The sequence below is a fragment of the Furipterus horrens genome, unplaced genomic scaffold (genome assembly GCF_987537825.1).
Source record: "Furipterus horrens unplaced genomic scaffold, mFurHor1.1.pri manual_scaffold_11, whole genome shotgun sequence".
Taxonomy (NCBI): Eukaryota; Metazoa; Chordata; class Mammalia; order Chiroptera; family Furipteridae; genus Furipterus; species Furipterus horrens.
In genome coordinates this window covers 50,716,148-50,729,521 of record NW_028327181.1, presented here as the reverse complement: position 1 = coordinate 50,729,521, position 13,374 = coordinate 50,716,148, and the positions used below count along the sequence as shown (strand labels likewise).

Genomic DNA, 13,374 nt, shown 5'->3' with positions numbered 1-13,374 from the left:
GAGGATATTTGCTGGGAGCAAGCAGTGGGTGAGTTGCTCTTATCCACTCACAGAACAGCAGCCAGTGTTCCATCTTGTACCAACCCTGCGTCTTTGAGCAGACAGTGAAGAAAGCATGAATGTCCGTTTTCCTGTTTCGGGTGGACTCTGTTTAACAAGGAGACACCTGGTTAAGCCATTCAGTGAATCCAGCTCTATCTGCATGCAGTTAGTGGAGAATCCTCCCAAGTCCCAGCACCAGCTCCAGTGTCTTCTCTTTCTGTCTTCTCTTCCGTGAATAACACTTCGACCTACTCAGTTACCTAGGCCAGAACCAGGGCATATCTTTGACTCCTCCCTCTCTCTTGCTTCTCACAGTTAAGCATTAACAAAGTCTGAGTTTTCTAAATATCTCTCAAATGTATCCCTCTAGCTGTATCCCCTGTTTCGACCTCTTGACCTAGGACACTTTTTACCTGGATTATTTTAACAAATCAGACTCTCAGATCGCTCCCCCACCCCAAACCCGCTTCACCACAGCTCCTTGCATCACCCGTTGGGCCAAAGTTCTCACGGTCGTCTGTGACTCTTCTCCTCCCTCTATTCCTCTCAGGCTACACCCAGAAAACACTGTTGGCTCTAACTTCAGATATGCCCAGGATTCCACCAGCTCTCACCTCCTGCACTGCTGCTACCCAGCTCTGAACCACTGTCATCTTACTGGGAGCCCACAATACCTTCTAAGTCGTTCGTCTGCTACTTTTGCCTCCCTGAAGTCCATCATCAACAGAGCAGCCAGCGTGATTGATTTCAAACATAAATTAAATCATGTCCCTTTTCTGCTCAAAACCCTGACATAGTGTTGGCCCCTAGTTCCTTCATTGCAGTGGCTTCCAAGCTTCCTCCAAAACCCTGCCCTGTTTCCTCTCAGACCTCATCTCCTGCTACCCCATGCTGGTGATGTTCCTGTCCAGTCACGCTGCTGCTTTGCTTTCCCAGCAGGGCTTTGCATTGGCCTTTCCCTCTACCTGGATATTCTGTCCTCTAAATCCCCCATGGCTCACTCCCTCGTCTCCTTCAGATGTTACCTTCTCAGTGAATCTCACCCTGATCACCCCGTTTTAAGTTGTAACCCCATACCAGTCCTAATCCCCTTACCCCACCTTTTCCCCATAGCATTTACCCTTTTCTATTTTTTTAAAGATTTTATTTATTTATTTTTAGAGAGAGGGGAAGAAAGGGAGAAAGTGAGGGAAAGAAAATCAATGTGCGGTTGCCTCTCATGTGCCCCCAGCTGGGGACCTGGCCTGCAACCCAGGCATGTGTGGAGCAGACTGGGAATCAGATTGGTGACCCCTTGGTTCTCAGGCCGACTCTCAATCCACTGAGCTACACCCCAGGGCCTTTCTAACAAATTATATAATTTATTTATTAGGGGGTTTTTTTGGTGTGTTTTTCTTTTTTTTGTTGTTTGTTTGTTTGTTTGTTTGTTTTGGGGTTGTTTGGTTTTTTTTTTTTTGCTGTCTATTGCCATGTGTTGGATATAAGTTCTATAAGGAACAGGAGCCTTCTCTGTTTTATTCAATGTATCCCAAGTGCTTAAAGCAGTGCCTGAACAGAGTGGGCACTCATTCAATATTTGTTGAATAAACACATTAATTAGTGAAGAGTATTCTACTTTATCTCCCTTACTATATTGTGGCAACACAATCCCTGGCTGGTTTGGCTCAGTGGATTGAGCGTCGGCCTGCGAGCTAAGTATCGCTGGTTCGATCTTCCAGTCAGGGCACATCAGAGAAGGAAAACTCTGACTCCAAAAAACCTCCGCTGCCTTGCGGCATACCTCTTCAGGGGAAAGGCTAAGGGAGTAAACCCCGACAGAAAATCCGGAGCCGGAGTCCCTAAGGCGGTTTGATGTTGTAGTCAACACCGGCAACTCCTGCGGCGCACCTGAAGCCAAGCTGTATTGACTCCGTCTTTCCCTTGGACCCTTCAGCTGCGAAGAGAGGGGGGGTCTGCTGCATGGGCAACAGCAGACCCTCCATATCACCCTGCCCAGGCTCTGTAGCTTCAGCTTCACTGGAGAGGACACTCCAGCATCATCGCAAGATGTCGATTCAGCACGGGAGGAGACAGATACCGTGTCACTCCCGAGTCGGACTGCACAGTCATTCTCGGCGGTGCAGATAGACTCTTAAGAAGCTACACCATCGTCTCTCGAGACGGACGGCTGCCGACGACGGCCGACGATATTGTGGCAGCACTCCAGACCAGTACTAGAAATATCCTATAAGTTATGTATGCAAATTTAGATTTTCTAGTAGCTACACCAAAAAATGTAAAATGAGCCCTGGCCTGTGTGGCTCAGGTCGTTGGAGCATCATCCTGTAAACTGAAAGGTCACTGGTTCGATCACCTTTCAGACACATATGGTGTGTGTTTGGTCCCTGGTCGGGGCACTTATGGGAAGCAACCAATTGATGTCTCTCCCTCCCTCCCTTACTCTCTCTCTAGAATCAATAAATATCCTTGGGTGAGAATTTTTAAAAATGGAAAATGAAGCAAGTTAATTTTGTTATAATAGAATAATGTAATTAGATATAATTTTATCATATACTTTATCATATACTTTAATAATATATTTTATTTAACCCAAAATATTTCACATGTAATCATTGTAAGAAAGTTATTAATAAAATACTTGCTCTTTTTCTACATAATGTCAAAAACTAGTGTGCATGATGATACTTACAGCACATCTTAATTGGGACAAGGCACATTTTAATGCTCATTAAACACATGTGGCTAGTGAATACCAGCTTAGACAGTGAGGCTCTAAACCAGCTTCCAACCTGCTCTTAGAGTGATCTTTGCTCGAGCTGGACGTCTGAGTATTCTCTCTTGTAGGTCTTAATGATTTAGATATCACAGTTCAAATGCTCTGATCCTTTTTAGAGCTTTTAAAATTAGATCCTTGCATATTGCTTCACTGTTTTCTTCCTCTGTTCTATCACATTATGCCTGAGCTCCAACAGCACTGACTATTTGTAGTTCCCACAACATTCCACAAGTAGTTCACATCACTGTGTCTTTACATGGGCCTACACCTCGTCAGTTTGTCACTGTTCAGACCTACACTGTCTGCTACCCTACTGCCCAGAGCCCTTCTAAGTTTTGAGTAGTTATGCATCATTGCCTTCTCTGTGGTTCCATCCTTGAATTAAGTTTCTTCTCCTGCATGTACTATGCCATACTGTTAGCAGTCCTTCAGGGGCAGAAACCAGGACTCATGGGCACATATTAGGAATTGTGTAAATGGATGGATGGGTATATGATAGGTGGATAGGCAAATAACCAATGAGCAAGTTCTAAATAACTTACAAACTCAGAGTGGGGATGGAGGGTGGATCTTGGCAATATTGTATACATGGTGTATATTTCATACTATTGATCATTATAATGCTGATTTTTCTTATAAAAATGGGATCTGGGGTTCCTAACTTTGATAGAAATGCTTCATCTGGAATTGTTCCTTTGGAAAAAGAACCTAAGCGTATCATCATAACCTGATATAAGGATAATGGGTTGAATTACATTGTATCAGCCTCCTGCTACCCAATTATGACCATTTTTGGTGTTCATAATCTGGTGGGAGTAGACTAAATTAATCTCACAGCTCTAGCTCAGACAGACTCCAAATTTATTTAGCAATAATAGCTGTATTAGAAGTAGTAATGATAATGGTAATGACTACAATAATAAACAATTGTATAGTAATCTAAAGTTTATAAACTTTAGATATAATTTCATGCTTAGCCACAGCTGGTCAGAAATGCAACTTTATTTTTTTCTAACTACATTTAGCTCAGGAGCCATCTTTTTTATTTAAGAGCAGGAACCTCTCCACACTGCATTTCAGCTGACTTCGAGACTTCAGGTTAAAAACTTGGTCTCTGGAGGGCAGCTGCTCAGAGTTCTCACTCTACCTCTGGGCTGTTTTCTTCCTCATCTCCGGGGTAGTGTCGGGCCCCAAGGCAGGTGATGAAACACTGTAGTGTGGCCCCCAGTCCCCTTCAGCTCTGATGACGGATGGCTGGTCCCTCTGGGTCTTCAGGTGGCATCTTCTCCCTCTTCTTCAGCTTCTGCTTCAGCTGAAGTCTTCATAGTTGATATGACTTGCTTTCTCTGTCCTCACACCATCAGAGCTCCCAGACCTGACTTGGGTTCTCACTTCATCTCTCACCAATATCCTCAGAATCCACTGTCACCTTCGCTTCTGTATCTAACTTGGGTGTGTTCAGGAGGAAGTAGGGTTGTCCTTTTGAAGAATATTCACAAAAGGCCTATAGGCTACTGCATGTAGAATTTAAACCACAAGTGTGTCAATCTGAGAACATTTAAATTCGGTTTATCTAAGGTTTCAAATAATCTCAGGCCACCAAATCTACCTGAAGTTGACACTTAATAATTTACAATGATGTATTCTTCAGGTCTCTTGTTGTTGCAAGTGGGAAAAAAAAAAAAAACCTAAGTCAAATTTACTTAGTAAAAAGAAAAAAAACATAAATGAAAAGCAGGAAAGGGAAGGGGATGAGAAGGGAAGAGAGAGCAGAGGGAAGGAGGAGAGAGAAAATGTTCAGATTACTTATATTTCCTAGGACCCTTCTGATGGCAACTAACCAAAACCCAACTAAACTGGTTTAGACAAAACAGCAAAATAAAATAAATAGAAATGAATTGATTCATATAACTGAGAAGTATGGGATAGAGCTTAACTTGGACAGGGCTGCAGCTAGATGCTCAGTGGGTGTCCCTGTTCAGGCAGGCAACTCCCATGGCTTGTATTCTGTCTGCTTTGCAGCCCCAGTATAAAATGGGGTGCCTCGTGCCTGGTATTTTCAGCCAAGTTCCTGGGTTAACGGTCAGTGGTTCTAATTGTCCTCTTTGGGGCACTGGTTTACTCCTAGTTGAACCATCCTCTGTGGCTTGGATGCCTTTACTGGCTAAGCCAGGATCAAATGACAACCACCGAGTCAATTGTTCTCCAAAAGAAAATCAAACTATATTATCAGAACAGGGCTGAAGATTTTTTTTACTAGGCCACACATAGTCAGTCTTCTTTTTTTTTAATTTATTTATTTGTTAATTTCTTTTTAGAGAGGGGAAAGGAGAAAGAGAGGGAGAGAAACATCACTGTGTGGTTGCCTCTCACTTGTGCCCCCAACTGGGGACCTGACGTACAACCTGGTAATATGCCCTGACTGGGAATCAAACCAGCGACACTTGGCTCACAGGCTGGTGCTCAATCCACTGAGCCACAGCAGTCAGGGCCCACAGTCAGTCTTCATGTAGCCGGCAAGAGTGAGAGAAAGGGTCTCTTCCATGTCTGTGGCCCTCTTGCTATCCAGGTGTGGGAACGTCTAAACAACAGGAGATCCAGAGGAGGGCTCGAATGCTCTGAATAAGGAAAAAAAGAGAAAACTTTTAAGTAACCTCTTTCGATGTCCTGATCTGTTGCCGAAGAGCCGTGAAATGCTGCTGGGTTACACCCTCTCCGCAGCCTTGTGGGGAATTGCCTCGCTCTGACTGGCTGGGCCCTCCTGTCACTCCGGGCCACAGCTTAAGAGCTATAAAGCTCCCAGTCACAGTGCAGGTCATCATTTACCTTGGGCCTGAGGTCATAAGCCATATCTTCAATCAACAAAACAAACAGCAGAGAAAAAAAAAACCCACTTCAATTTTCTCAAATCTCCCAAGATTTAAAAAGGAACAAAAAGTTACTGGTGTGTTTGCTGACTGGAGTGATTATATGGTTCAATCATTTTGATTTACAATTGCATCTTTGTCCTTGTAGAAATAACTCTCTGCAGCTGAACAACGGGGGATGGAAATGTATTAACCTTCCAATATGGGGATATAAGATGTGTTCTAGGGAGCAGGCCTCTGTCTGAGGTTAATGCAAAGTCTCCGGTTTCCATGAATACACAAAATTAGAGAGCATTCTTTCTCTCCTGCTTTCTGTTCTTTTGATCTGCCATAAAAGGGGAATTATCAGCGTGTCTAAGCCTCCGTTTAATACTTCCCCTTATGTATTTTGCATCATAAAGCATTTGAATCTGTTTGGCTTGTTCCAGGAGCTCTGAAGCAATCTCTGGTTGTTGTGTGAAATAGACTGCAGGAAAACGAGAGACAAGAGGTCATTCTGGAGTGTAAAGTTTATGGACCATGTTGCAAATACAAATGGCTTTTTTACTTTCCACAAATAAACAGATCTGAATCTTCTATTTGCATGTGAAAGGGCCATAACTCTGGGCCCTTGAGCCTCAGATTCACCCAGAGGACCTGTAAAGCACAGATTGCTGGGCCCCACCGCCAGCATTCCTGATTCAGTCGGTCTGGCGTGGGCCAAGGAATTTGCGTTTCTAACCAGAACCCAGGCAGTGCTGCTGCTGCTGCTCTGGGGACTATACTCTGAGAACTACTACAGTCCACTGATCTGAATGTACATGGAAAGCCATTCCCCTCTGTCCAGCTACTCAGAGAAATAGTTCCCTAGGTGCTGATATGCCCATCCCTTCATTGTTGCCTCCAAAATGCATATAGATAGGGAGGCTGGACGGTAAACCCGGCTGGTCTGGACCATTGAGACTCCTGCTGCCCCACTTCAACTTGGTCAGCCTGGATTGTGGGAATAAATGAGGACCAGCCAAAGGAGAACAAGCAAAAGCTCTTTATTCAGAGCTTGTTCTAGCAAGAGTGTCAGCCACCTGCTTGCACTGAGGCTGAGACCCGAAGGCAGGCGGAGGAGGAGGAGAGCTTTATGGGGGCAGAGGGAAGGCCTGATGTAGGTGGGCTGACTAGAAGTGGGGTGTCCTGTGTGATCAGTCAGGGGTGCATGTTTGACTTCCTCTGGTTGCTCCTAAGTTGGAAACAGAGACAAAAATTAAGGAAGTTGTCAGTTCTGAATCAAGTCTTGGCCATTTGGGCTCAATTGTTACAGAGGGTACTGTTTCTGTTTTTGGATTCTTACCCAGACAGTAGCCTGCCTTCCCACAAGCCTGACTTACACAGGCTGGCATCCTGAGCTGTTCAGTGTAGGTAATGGGTTGCTTTCCTGGGCAGGGTGCTACAGGCTGTGGGTCAGAGTTCTACTTTCTATGTGGTCTGGCCACCGTCCATATATTCAGTCTCAGGATACACAATAGACACTTTTTATTACTTGCTACATTCTTTTTATACTCCTCAATGGCCAATTTCAATTAAATAAGGACGTATTTATGAAGGGCCTACTATGTGCAATGTATTATGTTAGGCACATTAATTTTTACAGGATTACAGGCCCCAATGTCAGTGAGAAGCTGCCTGAGCCATTTGGGCATCAAGGAGAAAAACAGGTGAGTGCATGTGTGGCTTAGAATCTTCCACCATGCTGACTGCAGGGGGGTGCGGAAGACAGAGTACAATGTTCCACAGTCTCAGCTAAGAGCTCTGCCCTTCAGGGTTGGACACCTGGGGCCATGTCCAAAGTCCCTTTATTCCCAGTAAGCCTGGTGCATCTCTATTGCAGGTGGATGATCTGAAAGCCAAGCTGGCCACCCAGGAGATGGAGCTGAAGCAGAAGAATGAAGATGCAGACAAGCTGATTCAAGAGGTGGGCACAGAGACTGACAAGGTGAGCAGAGAGAAAGCCCTGGCAGATGAGGAGGAGCAGAAGGTGGCCCTCATCATGCTAGAGGTGGAGCAGAAGCAGAAGGACTGTGAAGAGGACCTGGCCAAGGCGGAGCCGGCACTCACAGCAGCCCAGGCCGCTCTCAACACCCTCAATAAGGTAGGGGGGCTGCTGGCTGCTCATCCCCTGGGGAAGGAGCACACGCCTCCTCTGACCCAAGGACAATGGCATACCCTGGCGTTCCAAAGGGATAAAGGCAAAGTGGGGAGGTCTTAGAGTGGAATCCACCTGTCACTAGATTATTCACTAAGCAAACAAAATCTATTTACATGAACTCTATGTCAGGCTTCACAAGCTACCAATGAAATCCCAGAGACATGAGTCTTAGAACCAATCAGGACAGGATGGACCAAGTGATTTAGGGCCCAGAGATGAGAACTGACTTGCCCGGAGGCATCAACCTCGATATTAGATCTGGACTTTGGAATCCAAGCCCAGAAATCTTCCAGCCATTTTATCCAGTACATGTTGTAGGATACACAAGCCTTCGAAGGCCCTATGAAAATGTTTAGGACATGAGAGTAAAATAAGGTGTTTCCACAGTATAAAAGAAAATCTACAAAATCAAAATTAGCAAGTATTCCATCGGCAACAGCATGCAAGTTGGTGTCAACTACATTTAGCTCACATGCATAACCATTAGGTGGGACAAGCATGGCTCTTGAAATGTATTCATAACGCAGTTTTATTTATGTTCCCTTAAAATTTGTTGCATGTGTTGGGGGGACATGTTTATCATTTTTCATAGTTAAGGTTCTTTCCCACTTGGATGACCGTAGCTGAGGGGCAAAGGGAGCAACGAGAAAAAAGGAAGGATACATAGGCTCATGTCATCAGGAGTTCGCACCAGAGAGTGACGGACCCTGGCTGTGTCGGGATGTCTTTCCCTTGCAGGTTGCTTTCTCCCCCTTCTCCTGAGAGTCTAGCAATTCACTTAACCCTTCACATGGCCTGCATGGTCAATGTCGAAGACAACTGTGCCAGCTGTGCTGTGCCAAGACCTTGCCTTGGCCCATGGGAGACACCTGCCCTCACAGCAGACGGCCTCCAGTTCCACTGTCTGGAGTCTAGCCAACTATTCTTACACTCCAGATTTCTGGGGTGAAAATTAGACCCCAGGCTGCTCTATTGCTCATACTATGGGGAAAACATTTAATCATTCTGTGTGGTCTTCTTAAAGCCTCTCCCTCGAGACTTGAACTGAAAGGAAAGAGCAAATGCCCCACATCTTCTTCTCTGAAAAGCAGAATGGGTGGGACTCACCAACAATTCTCACTTATTCTTAAAATTCCTGACTCTTGTACCCTCAGTGCAAGTGAAGGCTTCAAGAATCAAAATACTGGTTTTTTGAAACCTTCTTTTATTAGTTCTGCGTAGCCTCACCCAGAGAGGAGTCACATTGCAAAGACACGGACACATGAAAAGGCGTGGTGTGCCTGAGCCAGGCGGACGCAGTGGGTACCTCAGAAGCTGATGCGGAAATTAATCTCTGCAAGTGAATTGAGAAAGATCATGAACTACCCCACATGCCACTGAGAAGTTCAACTGTGGGCCAGAGTTTACAGTCCACGGATTGCAACCCATGTTTCAAATTGAGATATAATTGACATATAGTATTAGTTTCACTTGTACAACATAATACTTCAGTATTTGTGTACATATTGCATAATAATCTCTGCAGCGAGGCTAGCTAACCCATCTACCACACAGTTACAGGTTTTTTTCTTGTGATAAGAATTTTTAAGATCTGCTCTCTTAGCAACTTGCAAAACACAACCTAGTGTTGTTAACTCTAGTCCTCATGCTGTACATTCCGTCCCCAGACTTATTTTATAACTGCAGGCTTGTCCCTTTTGACCTGTGCACCCCTTTCACCCACTGCCCACCCCCACGCGGTGAAGTGGACTAGGTTGGCTGTACCACCCACAATAAGGGGAGCATTACTTCATGAGCCCGAGGACCCCCGCGTACCCTCAAACCCTGTGCATTCACAGGACTCCGGTAGTGAAGAACCACTTCCTTGTTTTCTCATCATTTTCAAGGTTAACGATGAATCTTTAGTTAATGCAAAGAAGACCTGTAAATCGGAGCTTGGTAGTGAGTCCTGCACATTTTACGTTTCTGCTTTGGCAGCTTCATTTCACTTTTATAGCTAAACTGAAATAAACCCAATAAAACTTTCCTGCCTAGTTAAGGAATAGTTTAGCTTGCAATTTCATGGCCCTTTTTTTCCCTACAAAGTTATTTGAAATTTTTGATTTCCCTTGCATTTTTTACAGGGAACTTATTTTTTTATTACACAAATATCATATAATGACATCTACATTGTTAAAAATTATTCAAATAGTATCAAGTATATAGAGTAAAATATAACATGACCCTCTTCCTCACTCCAGTTCCAGTTTCTTCCCAGGAGAGAACCCCTGCTCTGTGCATTTATATATGTACAAAGGCATATATATATATATATACACATATATATGTGTTTGTGTGTGTGTGTGTATAGTGTATCATATTTTAAATATAAACATACAGGGTGAGACAAAAGTAGGTTTACAGTTTTTGTATGGAAAAAATACAATAATAAATAAAAAATACAATAATTAATAAATAATAATAAACTCTGTTTCGCATACTCACAACTGTAAACCTACTTTGCCCCGCCCTACATGATGCCAACTGACTTTTCCTCAGGAAATAAGACTACTTCATGCCAGTACATACATTGAAACATCATATAATGCCTCACAGTGCTCCATGCTATAATTGTGTTCTATGCTATTTAGCTATTGTCGAGTGTTTAATCAGTTTCTTTATCTCTCCAGTACAAAGACCCTTGTGCATCCGTTTTTACTGCATACATGCAAATGTTTCCCTGGGCCAAAAAGAAATTTGGTAAAGCAATATGGCAGGCTGACTAATGCCTCCTCCTCCCTCAAAGATATTCACGCCCTAATCTCTGGAACCTGAGAATTTTAATCCCCAGAGCAAAAGTAACTTTGAGGTATGATGATGTTAAGGATCTTGAGATGAGGAGATTACCTGGATTATCCAGGTGGGCTGTCGGCATCACAAAGAGTCTTGGAAGAGGGAGGCGGGTCTGAGAAGGTGATGTACTGACCAAAGCAGAGGGGGTGGGAAAGCTGATCCTGCCAGTCTTAGACACTTACAGTCACTTTGTTCTCAATAAGAGCAAAAAATTTTCATTTTTTAAAAATTATAAAGGGTTTCATTCTAATAAGACTGGGCATCCTTTCAAATAATCGGATTTCTTCTTTTGTTCATTGCTTGTTCAGGTTCTTTGTCCATTTCCTTGTCAGACAGTTTTCTTTTTCTTATTGACCTACTGTTTTCATTATAAATTTTTACTGTTAACCCCTTGGTGTATATGTTGTGAATATTTTCTCCTATCCTTTGACTTTTTACTTAATATCAACAAGTCATATAAAAAGCAGGTTTTATAATCATTTTGAAAATTCTAGGGCTACAGAATTGAACAGACTTCTTTCCTACAGGACTTCTTAAGGCCTTTCTTATGTGATAAGCTTGATACTAGAAGTTATAGAGAAAATAAAACCTCAAATTAATTACTTATGAATAGTGATATAAGACATCTATATAAAATATCAGTAAATCAAATTACCATTCTACCAACTTATAAGTTTTCCATATATAAGACTATTCATACAGTAACAGTATGCCACCAACTGGTAAGATTTCTATATATGAGACTAGCCATATAACCATACCCAACCACAGATTAAAGAAAAAAAGCTTGACCATCATTCTAAGAGATGTCAAATTGGTACTTAAGTTAACACCCATTCTTTATGAAACTCAGGAAAGTAGGACTAAATGGATATTTGGATATTTTGCTAAAGATGACAATCAAACCCAATCTGGGAGCACAGTGTCCCATCTATAGGGAGATCACGGCAGGGGGCGGGAGGGGGGGCGTTCCCACTAACAGAAGAAGCACATTGTGATCACGACTCCCCTAAGAGCATCCTAGCATTCCCAGCCAATGCAATAATAAATGAAAAGTGCTCTCATCTAAACCTTACAATATACCAGACAAACATATTGTTATTCATAGATGTCATAAAAATATAATAAGACAACTAAAAGGGAAGTGCTAAGCGCCCATCGCAAAATAATTTACAAAACTTAATAGCGTTCTGAATATCAGCAGTAGCCCAATAGAAATATAATATTTTCAAAATAGCAACCAAAACATAAGGTGCAAATAAGCAGAAGTAAATTTGTTGAAACTATGTGAAGATAACTGTACATCTGTATTGAAAGACATAAAACAAAATGTGAATAGAAAAGTACATATATATACCAAGTTTGTGTATGGGAATATTCAATATTATAAGGGTGTTTCTATTCCTCAAATAATTTAAAAGTTAAATGTAATTCTAACTTAACTCCGCTTTGGTTTTATCTAGTTGTTTCTAATGTCATTAAAATTTCATTCATTTAACCAGCTATTAAAAATTTAATAACATAAATGTCCAACAATATGGAGTTGGCTAAATGAATTATGGCTCATCTAAATGAGAGAAGACATATTTAAAATCTTGTTTTATAAAAATAACATTTAAAAAGTTTAAGATATAATTTTAAGTGAAAATCAGGTTCAAAAATATTGCAAATAGAGATTGATATGTGTATACATGTGTGTACATATGTGATACATGTGTGTGTACATATATAGACTAAGCCTGATATGTTTGTTCATATATATTCATTCATTAATTTTCTGTGTCTCTCTGTTAGTCTACCTGATATATATACATATATTTTTTCAATATACATAACTCATGTTTTTCTCTGAGTAGTAAAATTGTGAGTGATTCTTGTTTCCATCTTTATCTTTGCTAAATATTTCACAGCACATAAATATTTATCCTTTCAATAAAAGGTAACACAGTGTTACCTTGTAAAACAGTTAACATTAAGAAAGAAATGAAGCTGTGGAAGAATGAGAAAAACTATCATCAGATCAGATTAATTTTAATATATGTGAAAGACCCTTCCATGCATAAAAACAAAGGATGCTATCATGATATCATCTGGGAAAGTGTTATTAAATTTGACAATGTAAAAACTAAACTTCCATATATCACAGAATATTATAAACAAAACTTTTTGAGTTAATGTCTTTAGTGTGTAAAGAGCCCTTCTAAATGGTGCTGGAAATCTAATAGTTGTCTCACCTCTCTGCGCATTTACTTGTTGCCCTTCCCCACTCGGTTTTCCGTCCGTGGCCTGGGAGACCGAGTTGCATCAGTTTCACCCAAAGCCCTCTTTGCCCTCTTAACTTCCAGTCTCCTTTGGCCAAGATGGGCATCAGCAGGAGTTTGAGGGAGGGAGGAAGTGGGATCCAGGTCCAGTCGACCCCTTATTCATGAGGGATACGCTCCAAGCCTCATCCCCAAGGTGCTCAGACAGGAAATGACTAGGAAGGGGATGCTGGCAGTGAGAGCTTTCTGGAATGAGATCGTGACGGATGAGAAGGGTCAGCCATGTGAATGGCTGGGGAAGAAGCGTTCTAGGCAGAGGCCCTGAGGTGGGAGGGAGCGTGGCAGTCAGTGTGCTGGGAGAGGTGACTGGCTAGTGCAGAGGCAGAGATGGAGAAAGTGACCCGCGCTGAGGTCAGA

At 42.4% G+C, this 13,374-nt stretch overlaps 1 protein-coding gene across 2 annotated transcripts in view; it reads left to right on the top strand.

Annotated features, from left to right (window-relative positions):
* The window catches only part of DNAH9 (dynein axonemal heavy chain 9), a 303,753-nt gene that overhangs the window by 210,611 nt on the left and 79,768 nt on the right, over positions 1 to 13,374 (top strand). For both annotated transcript variants that reach the window (XM_090290843.1, XM_090290844.1), the window contains one exon: positions 7,547 to 7,807. In XM_090290843.1, coding sequence (XP_090146969.1) covers positions 7,547 to 7,807 — 261 coding nt within the window. The remainder of the gene's footprint in view (positions 1 to 7,546; positions 7,808 to 13,374) is intronic.